At 37.0% G+C, this 25,601-nt stretch overlaps 1 protein-coding gene across 2 annotated transcripts; it reads left to right on the top strand.

The window, feature by feature from the left end:
• Window positions 1–24,611, top strand: LOC110445155. Of its 2 annotated transcripts, none has more exons than XM_021489595.1 (15): window positions 1–172; window positions 1,699–1,940; window positions 2,941–3,076; window positions 3,811–3,971; window positions 4,586–4,712; window positions 6,086–6,230; window positions 7,834–7,988; window positions 9,108–9,246; window positions 9,993–10,208; window positions 10,852–10,987; window positions 14,191–14,248; window positions 14,873–15,030; window positions 16,176–16,623; window positions 19,137–19,255; window positions 20,485–24,611. In XM_021489595.1, the coding sequence occupies exons 1-15, from the start codon at window positions 70–72 to the stop codon at window positions 21,595–21,597; spliced, it is 3,456 nt and encodes a 1,151-aa protein (XP_021345270.1). In that variant the 5' UTR covers window positions 1–69; the 3' UTR covers window positions 21,598–24,611. The 2 variants fall into 2 exon arrangements, with proteins under 2 accessions (XP_021345270.1, XP_021345271.1); XM_021489596.1 differs by lacking the exon at window positions 1–172 and adding an exon at window positions 228–543.
• The last annotated feature ends 990 nt before the right edge of the window (window positions 24,612–25,601 follow it).

Raw genomic sequence — 25,601 nt, 5'->3', positions numbered from 1 at the left:
AAACTGTCCAGAGCCGAACAGGCTCAATGTATACTATCTTGATAGGCTTTCGCGGAAAACGTCAACCAGATGGCGCGAAACACAAAAATATCACGTGACATCACAAAAATGGATGCCCTAGACGGGATAATAAGAATTTGGGCCCGTGGATCTAGGAACCTGTTCGATGATGGTACGGGGGATGGTTTAACTATACACAAATAGATAACACTCCGTACGCTTTTTATACAATTATTTAGTGCAGTGTTGAGTCTTGAAAGACGTTGACACCGGTTAGGCCTAATGGCAGAGGCACGTTCGCCTCAGGACTGCACAAATGCACGTGATAGACATTCGTAGGACAGCTCGGACACTGCAGACATGTCTACAGCCTTCAAGAAACATCAATAATATTTTCAGTGAAAATAACCCACCTCGGTCTAATTCATCATAAAACCTAATACTTGAACATAACCAGTTAACGTAACCAGAACCCCTTTTATTACTAAAGTGTGATGCTGTCGTGGTGGCAGTATTGGCATATGTTGCTGCACGAGAGAAGTGGTAAAATTTATGGCTGACAATGAATACATTCAATTTCCTATAACTTGTATACCATGTTAAATCAATGAGGCAATATGCCTAGTACATTCAGTAAAGTGCAGTAAACTTTGTTTATCTGAACTTTCCCTAGCACTGGAATGTGGCTGAGCAGTGGTTGAGGTGGACAGACATTTACATCTGATTAAACATGAGGTGTCGGTATCTTGTTTCCTTTCATCCAAAGTGAATTGAGCGTCTTTGACATTGAATTGTAAAGCCTTAGTACAGTGTACAGTCTCCTCCCAAGTATGGTTGTACTGTACTTGAGAACAATGATGGACAGTACTATATCAAAATCTCGTAACTGGTGGTGTCGACCGTGATGCATCTGGTTGCTTGCTGATGCTTGTAAGCTAGGCAACCTAATCAATGCAAATCTTTTACGATAACATAGGAGTTTATGTGAAAACAAAACAATTACTGTGGTATGTAATGCCTCTTTGGTTTTGATAGAGCAGCATGTACTAGGCATATAGTTGATATAAAGTGTGGCATAGTTGGACCAAAAGGACCTGTCATGTTGATGTCTGAATGGAATATATATTCATTGTATTTATTTTTAGGAATGCATATGATCGCCTGTTCATTATTCAGGTGTTTTGAGTACAGTACATGCATTTGGAATGTCACGACAGTTTCACACATAACTTGGCTGATCGTGATCATTTTCTTTGAACAACAGATCTTCCTATGCTCCCTATATAGAAGATAGACTTGCATTGGATTCAATTGGCCTGTTATCAATTTGGTAACCTGAGGTCAACACATGCATATGACTGGTCATTTTGGTGTATCACAAATTAGTGACTGGATTTACAAGTTGCTACACATTTTTTGTCTTTTTCATAGATGTCATGTTTATTGTCACGTAAACAAGGAAAACTGATTTTAATTGAGAAAATACCATTCTTGTCTCTTTTTATTTTTATACTAGTATGCATATCTCTCAATACATATCTTAGCATTGAGGCATCATACCTGGGGTAATTAATATGTGGGCAATGAGTTCTATCCTAGCTGTTCTGATATACAGGTAAATGCAATTATGAAAAGTTTTCACTCACTCAGGGAATTACCTATAAGCTATCTATAAGAGACAAACATAACATTTTTCAGACTCGGACTCCAACTCTTATGCAGATTCCATGGACTCTCTCAATAGTTTGTTTGATGACCACCAATATTTGTACTCATCTCGAACAGAGGTGCGGCGCCCAAAGACGCCGGAGATTGTGAAAGAAAAACCCAAAACAGTCCTCAGATTGATGGATTTGGCTGCCAAAGTGACAGCTCAACACTATTCCTGTGAAAGTATTGAGACACATAATCCTCCCCTTGATGAAGCATTGTTGAAAAAGGTAAGGAAGGAAGTATGGCAAAAAACAGAAAACATGTTAGGGTGGCATTAGCCAAAAAAAATGTTGGTAGGTCAGATTATTTTTTTTGGTATATATACATGTGAGTATACATACTAACCAGCAGGTTAATTTTGAAAAAATCTACTTGTCGGACCTCTATTTCTAATTGAAATATTTTTCTTATCCCAATGCAACATGAATTCTACTAGCTCTGGGTGTTTGGCTAGTGGAAATCTATACCACTCACTCACTGTTGATGAAGATATTACAACCTTGAAGATACACTGCTGTATGAACTATGGAGAGTTAAAAATATGTTAGGTTTGTTCTTATTATTTCATAAATTCACAAAAAAAAAAATTGATAAAAAATTCAAACAATATTTTATTTATTTGACAAATGTTTCTTAGAAACAAGTAAATACTTTAAATTCCAGAAATTGTTCATAATAATTTTGAGTTAGTTTAGAATATCAACATGATGCATATAGTGGCTGCTTATCATATTTAGTTGCCTTCAATGTGAATAAATTTGTCAATAAAAAAATATTGGTTTTGATGAATTTTTGGCACAAAAACGTTGCTTGTTGATATGAAAATCTGAATGAAAAAATGAGCCTGGTGTCAAAAATAGTCGGACAGATAAAACATGACCATGATATCATGCTGCTGCCTTCAGATGAATTCACAGCCCAAATAATTAATTAGTGTTGCAGTGTTGTTACAATCATTAAGCATCTCCAACTCCCCTTACAAAGAATAATGTATATGTTCATAAATGTTTTGTCAACTCCTTCAGTACATGTGAAGTAATTATAACCTAACTACGCATAACAGATCCTAGCTAATAAAGGGCAAGGGGACTGGATGTTGTATAAATGAAGAGTGTGGACTCCATATGGGGGCAGATGGATGCATGGTGTCAAATTGGGGAAACAGAGATGAATCTTTGAAGACTTACTCTGAAGTATTATTGACACATTTAAACCAATAAATTACAGGTTTCATTCTGGGCTTTTCCTCAAGATGAGAAAAAGGTAAAAATTTATGCCAGAATCAGTCTGAAGTCAGAAGATGAATGGAGGAGAGGAGAGATTTTTTATGGTGAAAAACGGATTCAAGACATTAGACAAGTTGGTAAGAAAATCGATATAAAAATAAAGAATACCATGAAGTATTTCACTGAAATTCTCTGACCTTTCCATGCAATTGATTTAAAATTCATCCCCTGCTACTATTGCTGAATTGCTGATGTGGCATCGTTGAAAGCTAGTTCAAGCTTGTGGTGATGCATCATTGTTATTTCTTCACTCACGACTTACTTTCCCGGTTGTGCACTTATTATTTCCTTAACATAATAGTGTAGCAATGTTTACAGTAATAATGGGATTTAAAATTTTAAAAACAATTCCCACTCGGTTGTTCACATACATACTATGTATGTATATTTTTTCTGAAATAGCCCTACAATCACATAAATGGCTTTTAAGTTTTGGGATTCAAGGTGGCTGCTATTCCGTCTTTGCGTATTGCAGAGTTATCTTCTCTTGGGAGCAGGTATTGATTGTTACGTCATTGGTTTGTGAGAGAATATTACGTCGTTTTCTCAAAAATTGATGACGTTACTCTCACAAACAAGTGACGTAACAATCAATACCTGCTCCCAAGAGAAGATAACTCTGCAATACGCAAAGACGGAATAGGCTTTGGTTGGCTGATTGAAAATTGTAACTGCGTTTCATGTAGGTGGACTTGCACTATTTCTTGAAAGTGTATAATGCCAAAGGATAGTTTTGGAGACGATACGACAATCTGTTACCAAAACACCTTTTATAGGAATTATAGCATCTACCAACTTTATTATTTTATAGGATTTATGGTTTCGGCCATCATCAACAAGCAGATTTCCAAGGTGTCGGTGACATTTGAAAAGCAACAGATAACCTCATCCACATGTGCCATGTGTCCACAAGCAATATGGTGTCCACACATCATTGCTGTCATTCTCCACAGAATTCGACATACAGATACGGTCTGTATAAATTACAATGTATCCCAAATAATCATATGGCAGAGACGTCAGGCAGTTATGATACAAGTGATTTTGTATTGACACAATATCATTATCAGTAATCAACCGATTGTTATGCGAGTGGTTATATAGAACATTAACATTGCCTAACAGAATGTCTGCAAAAACAAAGGCAAAGAAGCCATTGCTACACAACCAGAAATTAGGATCACCAATTTATACTGTTGGATTAAAGAAATGTGTGAAAATATTTATCATTTGAATTCAATGATTGGAAACTTCTCTCATATTTACTCATTCACCCCTGAAGACACATTTGAACTCTTCCAATTCAAAGGATGGAATAGTTCATTATGGAATTTCAGGGATGAATGAGTTAAAGAGAACTTAACTTTGAAAAGCAAAAGAAAATAATTATTTAGCAATTTAACTCCACTCTCGTTACAAATGCAGATAATCTCTCACGAATTGACTAGCTTCTCACTCAGCATAATGATTACTTTTTGGTTGTTAGACCTAGTAATTAGAATTTCACAAATTAAAATGTGATATTTAATGCAGTCTAATCCTGTCATGACAGTAATATCTGTATTTAAGTCTGTGTTAACTTCCAGATTTCGGTTCATGCTCCTGTGACAGAAACTCTATCTACACTTACCCGAGACCAGCTACAGAAGCTACTACAGTATGCTATAAATGAGGACCCGGCAGGAATCCTCGGAAGGGTGTTTCAGCATATCGGTAAAAGATTTTAAAATCTTATCATGGAATTATTATTTGAGATCACACTTGACACCTTTTGAAGTAAAAAGCCTGTGTACACAAACAAGTCAACTAATTACAGACTTAGTTGTAATTTTTACAACAAAAATAAGAAATGCTTGAATATGCTTCTACAATCTCGGCTGTATGAATTGTTATTCTTTGATGTATTCCCCAATAGTTATCGCATATTTCAGTGAGTATCGGATCCACACTATCACAAGGAGGCAAATACACACATGGAGGCACTTCCTTAAATTACCTTGGCTGTTGACAGGCCATTAAACAAAATAAAACCAAACCAAAATAATCTTCTCAAATATAAACAACTAACCAATGATTCATACTGGCCATACGAGAGAACCTGTTATTATCATCTATATACTACTTTATACCACCTACCAGTAGCATGATAAGTTCATTATCGTTGGTTGTCAGTATGAGAAGAAGTTGAGAAGAACTTCAGAACGGATTTTCCCATTCCCCAGCACTAGGGAACGGATTTTCTCAAAGAAGAATCTCTGCTACGCGCCAGATGACATTCAAAATCGGAAATAATGTCCACACAAAAGTGATCTGCGTAAGAAAATAGTCTGTCTTAAACATATCAATATAAAGTTACAAAAAAATATTGTGAGAATAACAACACCATTTCAGGTGTGAATGTGAATATGGAAAAGCGAATGACAGTAGGACTGTTTTAAAAATATTTTTTCTGCATGGTTTTAAGGTTCATTGTATTCCTCCGCACAAAAATTCAATTTGTTTACGCTTGTCACAGGCGATCGTTGACCATTGAGCTTAGAAGTCATTTGGAACACTTGGTGTTTAGTTGACTTTCTTAAATAAATGGAGGAATATATAAGGTAGTAAGTAGTTTATAGATGATAAATAGTTTATCATACAGTATTTTCAGTGTTTGTCGCCTCTCGATTTTATCCACATGCTTGCGATGAGAAAATTGTTCTTACAACAATGCCTGAAAATACCGTGTGATAATCTATAATTATCCATAAGATAGTTGTAGTTAATACTGACCTGAAATACAGCATGCATCATATCTAGATTGAGCACATTGACAACCTAGACTTGACACTCTGTAAAAACTTGAAAGGTGTGTACAATTCTTCTAGCCCAACACCCAGGGCTAGTAGTACATTTTACGTCGGCGCTAGTGAAAATTTCCATAAAACAGGCTGGGCTTTTAAAAAAAATCAAAATGTGCTTCCAGGGTTGTATCCGAGATATGAAAATGGATACTTCACTGATACAATACTCGTGGTCTGAATTCCAAAGCTGCAGGTGCCATGTCAAAATAGAGGGGAAAACATCATTTCGTTTCTGTTTGATAGATGCCCTGAGAGATGCTACGTCAGATATGAACAGTCTACAAGGGGCCCCAGATCCAACGTTTGGGGTCAGTATAGATGACAAGTTAACGTGGAGCCTTTCCTTAGATTTGTTGAAGAAAAACCTGATGGAAGACCTACGACTTGGGTAAAGATATTTGTACCAAAATGACATTCAATCCCATATATCAAATCAAAAGAAAGCTATGAAAGAAATGTTGTTCAGATATGATATTATATGTAGACATTTTATAGTATTATATATGTGTGAAAGTAGAATAAAAATGTAGGTAAACCAACACAAGTATTAGGCATGGAGATCCAATGTCCTACAGGTAACATTCTGTTGTTTTAATGGTTTAGGAACATAGATGTATAGCGGAGTATTCAAACAGCACTCCATCCGGAAAAAAAGAAAAATTCTGCTGTTACAGAAATCTTGATGTTGATGCTCGATCACTTACCTGATATTAATATTACAGAAATAGGGAAATGGGACAATAACAAAATCCTTCCTTATTTGTTATCACTGTACATTTGCAAATCTGGAATAAATTTAGCTTACCTGGCCATGTGAGTTTATGCTGTGGCACAGCTTCAATCGTCTGTCCATGAACTTTTTCCTCTAAAAGCTTTTCACTCCGAGTTGCTGATTTGAATTTAATTTGGTCAGGAACATCCATGTACCAACAGATGGTTTGGTTACAGCCCCCAGAGGAGCGGGACCCAATAGAGAAAATAAAAACAAATCTTCTGTAACTTTGACCAGGAGAATCACTGATCCAGTGGGCCTCAATGTTATACAAATAAAGGATGTGGTCCCCTGGGGCAAGAGGGTTGGGGTCCAGTAAGTTAAATTTGATAATATATTAAAGAGACTTGATAAATGTGAAGGGATTGGAACCAAATTTTGTCTTAAACATAACTGGGCGGAAGGGACTCAATATTGTATAAATGAAGGGTGTGGTGCTTATAAGGGCAAGGGAATGGTGCCCCATAGAACAATTGTGGGTATTTAATTCTTTAAGAAAAAACTACTCCTTCATTATGGATAAAGAGACCTTAACCAAATTTAGTGTGAAGCATCACTGGGCCAAAGGGACTCACACCAAGGGTTTTGCTCCCCTGGAGCAGAGGAGTGTGGCCAAGAAGGGTAAATGGAAGTAAATCTTTAAAAGAATAGTTTACCTGTATACAACTGAAGGGATTTGAACCAAACTTAGCCAAGGTGACTACATTATTTGTGAAAACATGATTGGTGAAACTTTGAATATCCAGTTAGTTTTGTCCAGATTTAACAGTCTTTCTCAAGGAAGCTATAGAGTTCATGCCTGAACAAGTTAATATTAGTCTTAATTTTAAAGGAAAAAGTGTTGACACTGGTATTTACATCTTAAGGACAAATATAATATTTGTTTAAATTCATGTACTCTATATGTCTGCTAAGAAAAAGAAACCATGCAAAGCCTTGACAAAAATGAAAGATTATCTAAATTTATGTAAAATAAGTTAGTTATACAGATTTCAACTGGTTACCATGGCAATTGTAGTTAAAAGCCCAAATACGTATGTAAATATTTTCATAGCAGTGTCAAGGAAGTGTTAAATATTTGATAAACAGAGAATTGAACATTCAAGTACAGGTTTTTGATTTAATGGATTTGGGATCACTACATTATTTTGTAATTATAATGAATATGGTGATCAATTAAAAGCTCATTATAAAAAATACTGACCTTTTCTGTTTACAGATACAAGAGCTATCCTGACTCCTGTAACATTGTAGAAAAGATGAAATCCATATTCTTTGATCAGTACTTTCAACGGGTGATGGAACTGATGGAGAAGGAAGAGCCTGCTGCTGCAAGGGAAGTCCTTGTCACCATTGCTGAAAGTGTTCTGGATGGTAAGATTGCTCTCGTACAACAAACTTTTCTGTTTAAAAGGGAAATCCTGATCAATGAACCCACCAACTTGTGTTCAATTTAGGGTATTGGGAATTTTTAGCTGGCCCAAAGGGCCTAGTGAGCTTATGCCGTGGTAGGGCGTCTGTCATCTGTCGTCAATGTTTTACTTTAAACAACTTCTTCCGAATTAACAAGAGGCCTATGGTGATGATATTGGGCCAGTAGCATCCTGGGATCAAGGGCTACCAAGTTTGTTCAAATGAATGACCTTCACTCATATTCAAGATCAAAGGGGTCAAACATATTGACATCTTTAAACATATTCTTCTGAATAACCGAAATGTCCAGGGTGTTGATATTTGTCCAGTAGAAGGTTGGGATGAAGGGCTGCCAAGTTTGTTCAAATGAATGACTTTCACTAATATACAAGGTCACATGGGTAAAATATATTAAAAACTTTCTACAACTTCTTTTGAATATTAAACCAAATTGCATAGCATGGAGATATTTTGTCAGTAGCATTCTCAGATGAAGAGCTATCAAGTTTGTTCATATGGCAATCTAATTAAAATTACATCTTCGCATCGCTTCCATTTACTGATTTGTAGCTTTTAAAAATTCAAAAGTGGTGAAAAGAAGAAAAATAGTGTTCTCTGCATATTTTCTGAATTTGTCCATATATCGATGTGGATCCACTGGAACTATATTATCCTAGCAACCACAGCAACAGTAGCTACCATCGTAGCCACCTGCTTTGAATGGTTTTTTTCTTTGTATAGCATTTGAACATTATTTACGATGTAAATAGAAGTATTGACCTTCATTTTGACTGTGTATACATGAACGGTAGTATGAACGCAGTTGGCAATGTACATTTCCTTTATGGAACGCTAACTCGCACCATAGAATATGTTCATTACAAACTGTTCAATACGTCGTCAAAATGCAGGTCAATCCTTAAATATGTGTCTTGCAAAACAAAGGTGATTTGAAGTATATATAGCATGATATATATACTCAGCTCTCACTTCGTCATAATCATAACTTGATTTGTTTTGGAATGGCCTTTTTTATTGATTTTTTTACTGTAAAAATTAAAGCAGTCTTCTCCTTTTCAGTCATCAATAACCAGCGATCACCAAGTAACATGCTGAAGAGGATATTATGTGACTGTGAACGACTGTTCAGTTGCTTCATCGTGGCTTGTCCTGATGACATGAAGCATGAGATTGTTGCTAAAGCCAGCATACTGAATGCGTAAGGCATTTCAATGTCCAACTAGTCTCTTGCATTTGATGGTTTCATTAGCAATTTTCTCAGGTTTTAGACTTGTCCTGTTTAAAAAGTTATGTAACTATCAAAAATCAGGTTTTAAACATTGATCAAGGGGAACAGTGACAAAATTACATGAAGCTTCAAACAATGTAATGTCTTTTGCAAAATTGCTTGAAAAAAAATCTGCCTTATAAAAAAGGAGTGGTTTGAAATAAAGTTGAAGTTTTCTTAGAGATGGTAATTTATCCATTTGATTGAGTCATACTGATTTTACTACTGTGAATCTGTTAATATTCACGAATGTGCTTGGACCAAATAACCATTTAATTTGCACAATGAACAATATTTCACTAATTGATCTAATTTATCATCTATTGTAAAATTCAAATTGTAACAATTATCAATTTTAATTTGCACTGTGAATCCATACATCATAAGTTGTTCTGTTCTTGTCATGACTCTACCCACTTCATTTCTTAACAGATTTACCTGCTTATTGAATCCTGTTGCAAGTAATTGATTTTGATAAGCTGATATATTTCAGACAATATTTTCCCTTAGTAATATGGATTTTAAAGCTTGGGAGTGCTTGCAAAATTGAAACTCTGCAACATCCAAATTTCAAAGCAGAGCAGACTCCATACATATTACTACATATACATGTACAAGCACCTCAAAGCTAGGGAACTTGTAATTTTATGAATTTGCTTGCTTGTTTTTTTAAACAGGAGAGCTAGGCGATTAACATCACAAATAGAGTTTACCAAGCCTAGTTTGTGGGCAGACATGAGTTCTATCAAACTGCCATCGGAGAAACAGGATGGTGTGATAGGATTAGCTTTTGAAGGTTACCCATTCTATCAGGCAGTCTGTGCTAGTCTGATTCCCAGTCCATCACAATCCCTACAGGAACTGCTCTGCTGCAGATATTCCACCACCACCAGGTAATACTTCTACACATTTGATATGACAAGCATGGTGTTACCTCGTTAATCCTTGCACCCTCACTACCTTCTAATTTTAAATTAAAAACTAAATTGCCTTGTTAAACCACCATATCATTCTACAAATTATAGAATAGATGTGTGTATACCCCCTTTATGGGCCTTTATTTACTCTGCCACCCTTAGTTCAGTCTCTGTGATCAGTCAAAGCAATCGGTGAACCACAGTTATTGTTAATGTTGAAAGCTGAAATAACTTGTTTCATAATTGTTGTAAAATAAATAAAGTTTATATATTTATTGTCAACTTTGGTGAACAAAGGTGCTGGAAATTCTAAAATTCTGCCGATTTCTAGATGGTTTCATAACCCTTATGGTCTATAAAATTGCAACACTATGATAGTTATCAGAATGTAATTTGCCATGTTTTTGTTCACATTTTGGCTGGTAAGTTTAGTACATGATGAGCAAGTTGGTTTGGGGGTGAAGATGCCTGGAATACTGCAGCATTCTGTTTTATCAATAGCTAGTGAAAATCATCAAGGTATAGTATGTAGATTTATATGTAAAAACTAAATCAAGTATATGAGGAATGTTATGTTCTATATATGAGCATGAATCAATATCTATGGTTTTGTTAACAGTAGTTATGAGGAGCCCCTGCCTGTGATGCTGATCAGGTTGGACTGTTTTATGAGTCTGGAACCCACAGTATCTGGGGATAAAGTGCAGAAATTGGGGATCATGATCCTGAAAAAACTTCTTGTACTGTCTCTAAAAGTAAGTATGAAAACCAATACCACTGAACCAGTTGCTTAACAATTTTGCAGAAAGGTTCCTTAGTCAAAGACAAACCAAAATGTGAATTATATGAATCTAAACGGGGTGGGGGGGTAAAAAGGGTCAAATTGGCAAAAATTTCAACAATCTTCTTCTTCAGACCTAGATATGCTGGAGTCAAATACTCTTCATGGGTGGAAAGATCTTGAGGTGCTTTATCAAACTTGTGAATTTCATTACCCCAGGTCACCCATTCCCTCTTGTGGAGGGGTTAAAGTTTAATTAAGCTTTTATAGAGAACTTAACACTTTTGGGTATTATACCCAAAAGTTTGAATTATATTCCAATGAAAATATACCGTATATTTTCATTGGAATATAATTCAAACTTGTTATCATCATCTGGTTGCAATTTGATGGTATGAAAGTTAATACCCTGACACACCCTTGGGGTCTTAAGGGTAGGGCTCAAATGTTAGAATCAAATAATTTTCATGAAAGGAAAGGTCCTAAAAATATAAGGTGCTTTAATTTATATAGTTTTAGCCCGCCATCATCAGATGGTGGGCTATTTGAATTGCCTGTCGTCCGTCCTTTAAACAATTCTTGTTATTGCTCTTTCTGAGAAAGTGCTTGAGCGATATTTCTCAAATTTGATATGTAGGTTCCCCTTGGTCCCTAGTTGTAGAAGTTAAACTTTGAAACTGATCAGATAAACATAATGGCTGACAGACAGCCATCTAAGATTTTGACAGTGAATGGTATCACTATTTCTCAGGAAATACTTGAGGGATCTTTCTCAAATTTGACATGTAAGTTCCCCTTAGTCCCTAGTGTGCATGTTTACTTTAAAGACTAATCAGATAAACAAAATGGCTGACAGGTGGTCATCTTGGATTTTGGCAGTGAATAAATTTCTCAGGAAGTACTTGAAGGATCTTTCTGAATTATGATATGGAAGTTCCCCTTGGTCTGTAGTTGTGCATGTTTACTTTTGAGATTGATGGAATAAACAAAATGATTGACTGGTGGGCATCTTGGATTTTGACAGTTGAAGTTTGTTATTGTTATCTCTCAGAAAGAACTGGAGGAATCTTCTCTCAAATTTTATATGTAGGTTTCCCTTTGGTCCGTAGTTGTGCATGTTTACTTTTGAGACTGATCAGATAAACAAGATTGCTGCTGGAAGTACTTGCAATGATCAGATCTATTTCTTTCACAGTATGTAAATACTGTACTATGTGAGTCAACAAACTCATTTTCAAAGTTATCCTTTATAAGGCCAAAAAAAAAGATTACTTGGTTCTCAGGCCCGTGCGCATTGCCGATTTTATCGTGAAAGTAATAATAAAAAAAATCGTGTGAATGCGCCAGCCGGCAGCCGACATCTTTAAAAAAATCCGGAAAATTGGTCCGCATGTCGTTTTTAGGTCACCTGAGCTTTAGCTCAAGTGACCTATTGCTATCCGTTTTCGTCCGTCGTCGTCCGTCGTCCGTTAACATTTTACATTTCAAACTTAGAGTCAAGTTCTGCTGGGCCGATTGAACTGAAAGTTGGTAGGAATGATCGCCTCATGGTCCTGACAAAGTGTTGTTATTTTTCGGGTCGATCAGAAATCCAATATGGCCGCCACGGCCGCCATTTTGAAAACCTATTTCAAACTTAAAGTCAAGTTCTGCTGGACCGATTGAACTGAAAGTTGGTAGGAATGATCGCCTCATGGTCCTGACAAAGTGTTGTTATTTTTCGGGTCGATCAGAAATCCAATATGGCCGCCACGGCCGCCATTTTGAAAACCTATTTCAAACTTAAAGTCAAGTTCTGCTGGACCGATTGAACTGAAAGTTGGTAGGAATGATCGCCTCATGGTCCTGACAAAGTGTTGTTATTTTTCGGGTCAATCAGAAATACAATTTGGCTGCCATGGCCGCTATTTTGCTACTAAGTTCTAATAGGCCGATCTCACTTAAAATTGGTCTAGGAATGATCAGCTCATGGTCCTGACAAAGTTAAGTTAACATTATACTATTTTTTACTCAAATTGGTACATATTTCAACAACAAAAATAAATACTAGACTCAGGTGACCGTTAAGGCCCATGGGCCTCTTGTTACTCGTTAGTCACACAATTTTAAGTCCCGAAAACGTTTGAATAAAGTTAAGGATTGAGAAACAGGCAAGCGTTAAAATGGTTATGACTTATTAGTCTTGTGTACAAATGGGGCTCATTCCGGTACAAATTAGGAATGGGGGGGTTCGTGATTCTCGTCTGGAACATCGTGGGGGGATTTTCGGAGGCTTGCTCTATGACGGGTCTCTACACAACTATAAAAAGGCAAGGGAATGTCCACAACGAATGTTTTACAAACTACACAATAAAAAAATATCACCCTCGTCTCGTTTTTGCCATGTAAAATGGGGGGGGGGGGGGGGGGAAATCCCGCCCTGCCGCATCTATTTTGAAAAAAAATGGCCTGAGAACCAACTTATTAATTTTATTTGTCCTAAGCAGCAGTATGAAGTTTAGGTAAAAAGTTAACTCAAGGTGCATACACTGCTTTCATGATTCGATCAAACCAATGAGAGAAAAGATCAAACTGTCTTATAGAACTAATAAAGATGGTTCAATGGTGGGCGCTGAGATCCCTCTGGAATCTCTTGTTTGGTACATATCACAACAACAGATACTTAAAAAAAAAAATACATTTGGGTGACTGTCTAGGCCCATGAACCTGTTGTCACGTATAATGTTTATTCTGTACATTTCATAGAGAGTTATGTTTAATAGTTTAGAAACTAGAACAGTTTGTAAATGATGTAAAGCGCTTATAAGGACTTGAAAAGTATTTTGTCCAAAGATGTTTTCTTGCTCTTTGGTGCCAATCCAAAAATCCAACATAACCACTCTGGCCTTTCAGTTGCAGAGATTTTTTCACTGATTCTCAAAAAAAAGTTATTGTTATTGACTCTAAATCGATGTAACTCATGTGAGCTTTAAGACCTGTTAGGCCTCCTGTTTAGTATCTTTAATCATATTCCTTTCAATTCTTTTTTTTATATGAACATCAATAAATTATCCTTTTCATTATCCTGACATGACAGAAAAAATGATACTGCTGTATATAAATCTGAAACATAACTAATTTACTGTTTTGCCATGAACTTATAATTTTATTGATAAAGCATGTTTGATTTGTTTTCAGCTTTCAATTCTGGGGTCAAAAGAGTCTACAGTAGATCTAGAAGCTGTGGTGAAAGATGGTAGGTTCCTGTAACTGTTGCCTCGATTAAAGATCTACAGCATGATATTCATTAAATCCAGTTTCTGTATTCAATATCAATAGTGTGTTTTAATACATGTATGTGCATGATTTTGTCATATTTACTCTATTTGAATTCAGTAGTATTTCATGCAAAATTATAATGTTGGAATGTGTAAAGTACAAAATTGTTTATTTCTAGACATTTTCTTCAGGTTGGTTATTATGGATTATGAAAAGATTCTTGTAACACAACCAATGAGTGTTTTTATGGATATGCGCAGTGGGCCAGTTCTAAATAGAGATGAGGGGGCTCTTAAACTGGCACCTCTAAGACCAGTTATTAAACAAAGCGTAGCTGATGGAGTCATTTTGGTACATATATAACCACTAATTGTATTACAGCGTAGCCTAATTGACATCGATTTGTGGACAACTCTTACGCTTCACTGGTCATTTGTCTGATGAAGGTGATAGAGTACATACCATACTAGTCATCAAAACATCACATAAAAAGACTCATTTATCGAAATCAATGTTTGGCGTAATGTTGCTAAATATTCTGAGCATTTATTTGGGAGCATTTTGTCTGTGCCGTTGTACTTTTATGATTTGTATGTTCCAGATGGGCCAAGTGAAGACGGACCTACCAGAGCAAAGCGAAGGAAACCATCGGCTAGAAGGGGGAAAGCCAAGAAGAAGACTACTGCTGTACCACATAAAGCTGCTGGGACTAGTGCTACTACACGGGAGTGCTGTGATCAGATAGAGGGACTCACAAAGGTCAGTCAATTAAGGAAACTAAGGCCAAAATAAATTGATTACTTGGTTCTCAGGCCCGCGCATATTTCATTTTAGGGCACCGTTTTGCCAATTTTATCGTGCAAGTAATAATAACAAAAAATTGTGAATGCACCAGCCGCCATCTTTAAAAAAAATCCGGAAAATTGGTCCGCATGTCTTTTTTACTCGTTAGTCACCCAAGTCCCGAAAACGTTTGAATAAAGATAAAGATTGATATACAGGCAAGCGTTAAAATGATTATGACTTATTAGTCTTGTGTACAAATTGCACTCATTTAGGTACAAATAAGGAATGGGGGGGGTCGTGATTCTCGTCTGGAACATCGTGGGGGGGGTTTCGGAGGCTTGCTCTATGACGGGTCTCTACACAACTATAAAAAGAAAAGGTAATGCCCACTATGAACGTTTTACAAACTACACAATAAAATAAAATCGCCCTCATCTCGTTTTTACCATGTAAAATAGAGGGGAAAAAATACCGCCCTGCCGCATCTCTTTTGAAAATAATTGGCCTGAGAACCGAGTAATTAACTTTATTTGGCCGAAACAACTCTCAGTTTCAAGATACAATTTTTTTTTAAATCAAAGGTGAAAGCCTTAATACTTGAGGTATAATCATGAATACTTTCTTTTGTTCCAAATTTTCTAATTTTCAGAAGGTGGCATGCTGGTTTTGATAGTTAGACAATTTTGCCACCAAAGTGGTACTTTTTTCTGCTCAAATAACCGAAACAAAGCTGCCATGGAATATGGAATTATACCTGCTGATGTAACTTTTATATTCATATACTGCTTTATTAATGGGGAAATCAACTTGAGATTGGAACAGACAGACATTCATGTCTGCTGTATTGGGGGGGAAAAAGTCAAAATGTCACGAGGTGTGTTATTTGAATCTAGTATATCTCGTGTAAATTAAATTTTAAAGTGCCTCACTTGGTATGTACTGGTGCTCGGCACCCTCACTTGTATTATGGAAAATGCAAGTTCTGGTTATGAATAATTTGATTTCAAAATATTACTAAGACAGGTTATCATAGCTGTTGATATATTTACAAAAAAATCTTTCAATATATTTCTAGTTCAAACTTATATTAATGAGCTTACACTTGATTTTGATGACAGGGACAGATTTCCTACTGCCTGTTGTATGTGAGCTACACTGTGAGCAGGACACTAGATGAGCATCCTCTAGATAGTGACGAAGTCTTAACACTACTGGATGCAATCCTACGCGCTGTTGAACTGGGTAGATTCCGAAGTGTAGCTCCAAAATTTGAGATAACATCAAAAGACTACAGCTGGCTAGTGTTTTTGGAGAACAGGATTGAAGAAACTTACACGAAAGTTGCGCCAATATGGCTGGAGAGTGAAGGAAATGTTACAGACATGTACAAGTCGGCTCTGTATGAGAAGGGGCTACAGTTCTATGGAGACAATTTACCTGTTTCACTTATCAGTTTGTTGCTTGCTGTTGGAAAGAAGACAAAACTGATGATTAAATTGTGTACAGATACAATCTGTCACTCTTTACACCCTCTCAAGCTTCTGACCATTCCAGACAACAGCTATGGTAAGGGTTGCAAAATATTTCTCTACAAGCAACTCACTAGTATAGTGAATATAGTTATTGTACCCTTTACCTGTTGTCCATATTCACTGATGATAAACACTTAAGTAGACTGGTTCTAAAGTCACAATGTTTTCTTTTTAAGTTTTTAGCTCACCTGCCCGAAATTCCATATTTAGTCTGAAGCATCCTTGGGTGAAGGGGAACCAATTTTGTATAAACCATGGGTCTGGCCCCCCGAGGGGTCCGAGGGGTGGGGCCATATATGGGGAACATAGCAAATTCTTTAAAATCCTTCTTTCTTCTTCTGTAGGAATGAAAGGATTTGTTCCATATTTGGTCTGAAGCATTCTTGGGTGAAGGGGAAACAATTTTGTATAAACCGGGGGGTCTGGGGCCTGAGGGGCGGGGCCAAATAGGGGAAATATAGCAAATTCTTTAAAAACCTTCTTATTCTGTAGGAATGAAAAGATTTGTTCCTTATTTGGTCTGAAGCATTCTTGGGTGAAGGGGCCTGAGGGGTGGGGCCAAAAGGGGGCAATTGGGCTATACCCCTGAGGGGCGGGGGGAAAAGTTGGCAATATGGCTAGATTGCTACAAACGACTCCTTCTGTAGAACTATGCACTGGATATCAACCATATTTGACTGGAAGTATCCCTAGGTGTTGGGGATTAAAAATTGTACAAATGGTTGGGCGGAGGGGCAATTTGGCTATATTGCTATGAACGACTTCTTCAGTAGAATAATACCATGGACATTGATCATATTTGGTCAAAAGCATTCATGGGAGACAGGGATTTAATATTGTACAATTGGTGGGGCTGACCCCCCTGTGCTAAGGGGTGGGGCCAAAAAACGTTTATTACTTGTAAATGGTTGAGATCCCCACAATATAACCACATATACAATTGCTGAATATAAAGAGAAGCATTCACATTTGCTTCCAGGATGGCCCTAGGGTCTGGCCCAACCCTTTTGAGACATATGCATAGTCCCTGGGTCATAACTTTGAGATACGGTTGAGATCCCCACCCAAAACTATATATACAATTGTTGGGCATAACGAGACGAATGCATTCATGATATTAGAATTGACCCCAGGGTCTGCCCCACCCTTGCAGACTTAATCCCTGGGTCATAACTTTGAAACGGTTGAGATCCCCACTCCAAGACTATAAATACAAATGCTGGACATAAAGAGACGAATGCCGTCATGATATTAGAATTGATCCTGGGGTCTGGCCACAACCCTAGGGATCTAGTTTCTGAGTCGCAGCTTGGAAACAGTTGAAATCCCCACCCCATAACCATACATTAAATTGCTTGGCATGAAAAATCTAATACAGACATAATACAAGACTTGGCATTGGGGTCTGGCATATTCCCTTGGATCTCATTTGGAGAATATTTTGCCATGATTGCTTAGATATCCAGGTGAGCGATACAGGCCCTCTGGGCCTCTTGTTCACTAAAGGTTTCATTTATTTGTTCCATCATGTTGTAGTTACTGTAGTGATAGAGAAAACATCAGCAAGGTGTATGGTGGTATCAAGAGAACATATGTAGATGTACATAGTATTAAGATGAATAACTGCCAAGTAGGGCTGGCACGGGTAACCAAGTACCCGGTTGCAGTTCGGTTATCTGGTTAGCAATTCTACGTACCTGAAAACCGTCCCAAAATGTTGGTCAATATTTACTGATTTGCCCGGTCAGAAATGTCGCTCCTGACTGTAGTTTGAGAGACCTCAAAAACACTTGTGATCAGTATACTTGCTATACCATTGAGTGCATGTACAAAAAAACGCTGGTTTCGGTTCGGATAAGCAGACGGTTATCCGACTGGTATCATTTCTAACAGTTACAGCCCTACTGCCAAGCATTGAAATACTGTTGTACATTTTCTTTATATATACTTAAAAAAAAATCACTAAGGTAATTGAGCCCACCATTATCAGATGTAGGCCTTGTCAAGTCACCTTTCCTCTATTGTCTGTTGGTCTGTATATACTGTTTCTTCAAGATGGCTACCAGTTGGCTAGCTCTAGTTTGTTCTTACTATCAGATGTTATCAAATGAATCTTTCTCAAAGTAGTATTTCCTTGGTTCTGAGTTTTACGTAATTAGTTTTGGAACTGGTCACAAATATAAGATGGAAACCAGGTTACAATCTTGAAATTTGTTTTCAGAAAAGTACACTGCAGGTCATTCCAAAAATTCAGAAAAATGGGATATTCATGTCCCTAAGTTTTGCATATTTCATTATAGAGCTTGATTAGATGAAAAAGGTGGCTGTCAGAAACAAGAAATATATTTTGTACACATTACTATTCTAAACAATTGGTCAAAAGACCACATTATTTTGTTTAAGACGCAATATCAAGACAGCATTGTGAAGTCAAATTAACATAAAACCGATGGAGATCTTGCAATGGTGGGCATTATGATCTCTCTGTAATCCCTTGTGAATAGTCATTTTAGCTTGTATATTCTCATTATTCTTTCATTATTACAGGATACAGATCTGAGAATAACAAGGACAGCCTAGTGAAGAAGTGGACAAACCTGATCACTTTTGTGCTTAACTTCTGTACAACTAACGCCTCAGTAAAGCACAACATGATACTCACACGGGTAAGATACATGAGTGGGGTATAGGAGTTATGTATTGTGAATCAAGGCCATTAATTGCTATATGGTACAATAAAAACAGGTTCACAAAGGTTGAAATTAGATATAAACATTATTGCATGAATATGATAATAGTAACTAGAGTATGAGAGCAAGACCCATTGCAACTGAACTTGGATTATAAATGATTCATGGGTATTCCGTTTTTAGTTAGGTACATGTTTCACTTATATAAACCAAATATCATTGCAAAAAAAAAAAGTAAATATAGGTTTTTGATCAATGATACATTATAAGAAACTAGATAATATAACACTTGAGAATATTCACAACAATATTAAGTCTGTGTAACGGTGTCACTTCTCACTGAAATACATGTGTCCCCTATGTACTGAGTTAAGTGGCTACAGTTTGATATGATGTATAAGTGCCTCAGATTTTGATTGTGATAAGTGCCCTCTGCTTCGGTACTTCGTGTAATACAGTTGATGATAATATGCCATGTCTTGTGAATCTGCTTCCGTTGACACAAAATATCATCAAAAATCCATGGTGCAAAATTTGTTTCATTGATATTTTATTGCTGTTGTATTTTTCAGGGGCTGATTTCATAAGAGTTGATGCAAATTTGAATTAGAATTTCAGTACATGTGAATAATTTGTATAGATATTTTTGAAATTCGATTTGGTAATACAATGTAATATGAGGATTTGCAGTAGGAGGTTAAAAAGTTTCTAAGGTCAATATCAAGATCACTTACTAAAAATAGACCATGCGGGGGTACAGTCCTTATCTCGGAATCCAAACGACTTCACCTTATAGAAATTTAACATGGTGATACACTCTGATATTGGGTTTAAAAAGGTTCTATTAAAAGTTAAAGATCAATGTCACTGTTGCTAAATATAGACTATGGGAGGTATGGTCCTTATCTCAGAATCCAAAGGGGAAATCTTTTGGATATTTGACACAGTGATACACTGATATGTAGATGTGCAAAAGGGGTTTTGAAAGATTCAAAGGTCAAGATCAAGTCACTGTTATACTTAAAATAGACCATGGGAGGAACTGTCCTCATCTCTAAATTGTGTGTTTGTTATCCCAAAAAACACAGCAATGGTTTGATAGATTGTACAAGCCTGGTATGTAGAGCAAAGTTTTAATCATCTGTATCCTGTAATAAAGACAGTGATTAGTTTTGGTTTTTACATTAAGGTTTTCACATTTTCAGATTCTAAAACACCTTGTACAGGTTGATGACTGTGACTACATGATGGCTGCCTACAGTGTCCTACGGGGCTTCCAGTCCTCTCTAGTGGAAAAGGAACACATGGTCCTACTGGTGAAGGTCGTTCTCCAAGGTGTTGAGCACAGCGTGGGCGGGACCTGGACCAACTTCTACACAACCTCGCCAGGTACCTGGGACACCCTTACCAAGCTTGGCAAACAACTGGACATGGAGTTCCCCAGACTCATCCTACCTGTGTGGCTGGAGCTGTGTAAGTTTTACAACTCCTCTCAGCTTAAGGGCATCATTGAGGTGATGAAGGACTCCATCAAGAAGGAGGCAATGCTACCTGCTGAGATGACCAACATGCTTCTCAAGTACTTTGAATCAAAGTTTCGACATGATGAAGAATGCTGTGATTTGATGCACTTCTTCAAAATTACGGATAAAGGCTACCAACAGGCACTAAAAAAGATTGCTGCAAACTTTGAAAACTACACACCCAAGGCACTCCTCCTCATTGCAAAGAGACAACATGAGGAAACGCCTACCTCAAAAGTAACTGCTGACAATGTCTTGCAAAAAGATGTGTTCAATTTGATCAGGCTTGCACTCAGTCGTCTTCAGGTACTCAACAAAGACTATCCAACTCGGTACTCTTACCTTGATACGGGAACACTCAACTACCTCAAGTACTTCTTCGAGAAACTCTCGGAGAAAGACAGAGAAGAGGTAGCATCTGGTAAACAGTTTCAGAATTTCATGACACACTTGTCAGACAGCATGAAAGGAGATGCAGAAGTTCTCGTCACATTCCTTAGATCTCTTGAAAAAACTGAACACATGCTACCAAAAGCTAAGGAGAAGCTTGGCATCAAGCTTATCGAGAGCTTCCAGAGGCAATTTGACTACGAACTGAGGCACTGCAATCACACTTCCTACCACCGCGTTCTTGGAGAAATGACAAAGGCAAGACAAACATGTATTCAATTTGTAGGCAATGGTGCTATGCTATTTCGCACAGCTGTCACAAACTATGTCTCGCTAAAACACAAAGGCAAGAAGAAATTCATTAAGCTGATGGATGAATATTTCAAGGAGTTGAATGTGGATTGAATACTGTGCGAGTGTGTGTGTTGGAGGATAAGTGTTAGTATACCATCAGGAGAATGGACAATGATTGTTAAATTACTCAAGTGCCAAAAGTTGACAAGACATTTAACTTTCATGGTGTGTACATGCGCTACAAATTTAACTGAAAACTGGGATAAATGTTGAGCGGTGTTTTGTTACAAAAATTGATCATTTGAAAAAATCCAGGTTGTGAACTTTGGACCTTATTGTGTGATATCCAGAGTCACTTCACACAAAATTGATGTCTGTATTATATATGTGTGTATTATTGATGGATCTGCAGATGGGTAAAGTAAGACTGGATGTTTTATACCTTTTATTGTGAGAGGGACAGTCAACTAAATGCTGGGTAGAAAATGTTTAAAATGATAATAGAGGAACTACAAACAGCTTAGTTTTTGCCTGTATATGTAGGGGGTGAACTCATTTTACTGTCAAAGAATTGTGTAGACAAAACTCTGATATGCATTTTCGTATCAAACCATATTAACCCAGTATGCAAGATAGAAAAATCTGTTTAGTGGTATATCAAAGCAGGTACAAGAAAAAGCAATTGCCGGAGTAGTGAGTATGTACAAGAAATGTATCTTGGATGCACATGCATGGCTTTAAATATAATTAAAAGGAACAACACATCACATGAACAATGAAATATTCCCAGTCCCTATCACATTTCAGAATAGCAGCTTTCATAGAATTGAGTAGTTTTCTCTCCATGTTAATTAGAGACCTGTGTATTTTGTGGATGAGAATATCAATTATCAAATCTAATCATTGATTTTGTTAACACATTATTAAGTACTGTGCCACACAGATAAAAATTCACCCTTGCTTCTATTTTTTTCTTAGGTTCATTTCATTCTACTGACAATCTGTAATATAGGGCTTCTCTGGTAAGTGGTGGTTGGTCATTATGTTGTGTTAATTAGTTCAAAGGTACTACCAGATCTAGAGGGGCTATATGTTTGTACTCTCACCACCAGTCAGTCAATCTGTCTTGCCCAACAGCCTAATAGAATCTTGCATGGGTCAACTCCGTGGACAGGGATGTCTCAACCCGAGTGCAGGAGTTTGGCTGGCCAGCCAAACTCTTACACGAGGATTGAGATATCCCTGTCTATGGAACAGACCCATGTTTGATTATTTTTCTCATATACGTACAAATAAACAAATTCCAGCCGAAATAAACATCGATCTTGTTCTTCAAGCAAACCCCAAAGCCCTAGGGTGTAACCCTGTAAAGTATGTGAGAAATGCATATCTCATATACCAACACAATTACCAGATTTTGTTGCAAGTACCTCTTGTTGGTATGGCAGGTCAAGTGTCCAAGTACATGCAGAGTTATGGCCCTTTGTGATATGAGGTTGGTCCAGTGGTGAGAGACTGGATTGCTAGCAATACTTTTCCTTGTTTATCTGAAGCTATGTAAAATAGAGGGACCCACCACTTTTTATGTTCTTGTACCACCAAGATGAGGGAGACCTTAAGTGTTACGTTTGGGACACAAAAGATACATGGGAAGCACAATTTGGTACATTGTGGGAAATCGGTGCTTTAATTTCGGTAAGCGATATGTGGCGCAGTGGTAAAGCATTGAGGACTAGGATCAACCGACGGCAATGCTGTTTCCTTTAAGCAGGGCAGACTAATATGTTAGCGAAGAATCATTCGTATCATTCATTGTTGTAGTGTTACCCATGTCCGTCCCATCCTTTCCCGTCCAGAATCATTGTCAACTCTCTAGAAACTTCATTCCTTACAGATACTGATCAAACTTTATACAAAGTTAAAATATGAGAAGAACTGAAGGTCAAGGTCACCATTGTAGTAAATTTGTCAACAAATTACACTAATTCGTATAGAAACTGCATCATTCATGTTTTGTAGACATTTTTTAGTCAAAGGAAGTAGATCTAGAGGCCAGATGAGCTTAAATAGTCTCCATTGGTGTGTTCTGTGAAACTTTCTTGAAAACACTACTCCAGTGATTGATTATGGCTATTGAGCGTATTTAATTTTACAGTAGTTATTTCCACGTGATCTGTATCCTCTAAGTTGCTACCAAATCAAATTAATTATGATCTATTGGCTCACGTTATGGTATACAAATGTACCTACCATACTCAAAAATTATTTTCATTATCATTCATAGTTGGTCCATTGATTTATCTGATTTGTTACATGCAAGTCCATATCTGCCCTACTTAAGAAAACCTGCCTTGGGTAGGGGAAACTAGCTTCATGATAAAAGTTGGTGGTTAAAAATAATTATTTTTATTTTTTTGGTGAATCTCACATTTGGCACACATTGTATGTGGTATCCTGCTAGTGCCAGCACCTGTTTATGTGGAACAACCGGTTTCTCGGTTTTTAAAATTCAACAATTTTCTGGTATGTTTATGCAGGCCTTGCAAGACTCTACTGAAAGCAGCATCATGTTACTGCTGTAGGTCTGACCTTATTTCATAAACAAACAACTCGGGTTCAACTGGTTGGACCGTTTGGATCGGTATAAACGAAATCTAGTCTCTGTATGTGATACCCTCCTAGTGCTGCTAACTAGTGCTGGTCTCCAGGTTATATTATTGTTACATTTTATAGGATCCTCTCTTCATCAGCCATTATATGTTGTTAACATCTATTTTACTGAACTGCCCTATCAAAGGAAGTACTATTTTAGGAAAAATGCTTTAATACTATACTGTATTCATTTTGTTTGACATTTCAAATACTTTTCTTTCCACCCCAGTTTTTTGCAATACTTCATTTTAATAAAAACATTTTACTGCTGGTGAAGATTTCGAATTCCAATAATACATGGACTTGCATTATTTGATATAAAAGAAGTAAAAAGACTAGTTGTAGGATAAGGAACTGTTATCTAGTCTGAATTGTGATGTAGAATTATACTTGAGAATACACTTGGCTGGTAACATGATTCTTATGGTTACCATGCTGATGCCAACATTTTTTCAATAAAAGTTAATTGTTAATTGAGTGTATTTGTTATGTTGTTACCATCTCCAGATTTCAGAGGTTATGTGCTCTAGAAATATATCTTCTCTACAACCTTGGAATATGTCATGACAAAATCAAAAGACTTGCAGTTAATTATTTGAATGGTTCAAGACAGAAAACTGACCAATAGCACGGCCGATATATATAGTGGTCCATTGAAGATTCCAGAAGTGGAGGACTACACCCAAATACAAATTTGCCATTTTACCATTATGCTGTGGCATGATTCCTTATATCTTGTATCAGAGATTGCAGGTGTGCAGGGTTCCCTGACAGTTTCAAGACTTGTCAACTATCAAGGTAGTTTGTACATTGAGTGTGGAACCCTTAGCTTTCCAAAATCTGTTGTTGCCTCATCTTTGAAGATGTTGTTGGTTGTGAGTCGCTTAGGAGTGTCTTATGTTCTTGCAGTACCCTGTGGTAGTATACAGGGCATCTCCCACAAAAATACACGATGTGTTACATTTGGTCAAGCTGTATAACGCCTTACAGTAGAACCTCTTTAGTTCTAGGATTTTATGTAAGAACATATTTTCAGGTTAATAAAACAAAAGTCACAGGAGTTAATTAAGTTTCTTGAATGGAAGTGTCAGGTAGCTGAGTTGGAGTAATCAGCTCAAAAGACATTACCAATAGAATAACTACATTTTTAGGTCACCTGAGACAAAGTCTCAAGTGACCTATTGCGATCGCCTTTTGTCCGTCGTGCGTCCATAAACAATTTACATTTTCGACTTCTTCTCCAAAACTCCTGAACCAATTTCAATGAAATTTTGCAGGGACCTTCCATGGACAAAGGTCAACAAAAATAGTTGCCGGTTTAGTCGTAAGCCCACAGGGGCCTGAGGGGCGGGGCCAAAAAGGGTCAAATTGACTAAAATTTCAAAAATCTTCTTCTCCAAAACCCCTGAACCAATTTCAATGAAAATTTGCAGGGACCTTCCATGGACAAAGGTCAACAAAAA

Source organism: Mizuhopecten yessoensis, unplaced genomic scaffold (genome assembly GCF_002113885.1).
Source record: "Mizuhopecten yessoensis strain PY_sf001 unplaced genomic scaffold, ASM211388v2 scaffold2091, whole genome shotgun sequence".
Taxonomy (NCBI): Eukaryota; Metazoa; Mollusca; class Bivalvia; order Pectinida; family Pectinidae; genus Mizuhopecten; species Mizuhopecten yessoensis.
This window is presented reverse-complemented; position numbering and strand designations above follow the sequence as displayed.

Excerpts from the sequence above, each read along its gene's own strand:
- LOC110445155 (XM_021489595.1), top strand. The coding sequence starts at position 70 with ATGGCGCGAAACACAAAAATATCACGTGACATCACAAAAATGGATGCC. Across the intron at positions 15,031-16,175 it reads AGATAGAGGGACTCACAAAG|GGACAGATTTCCTACTGCCT; the intron begins GTCAGTCAATTA and ends TTTTGATGACAG. Across the intron at positions 16,624-19,136 it reads CATTCCAGACAACAGCTATG|GATACAGATCTGAGAATAAC; the intron begins GTAAGGGTTGCA and ends TCATTATTACAG.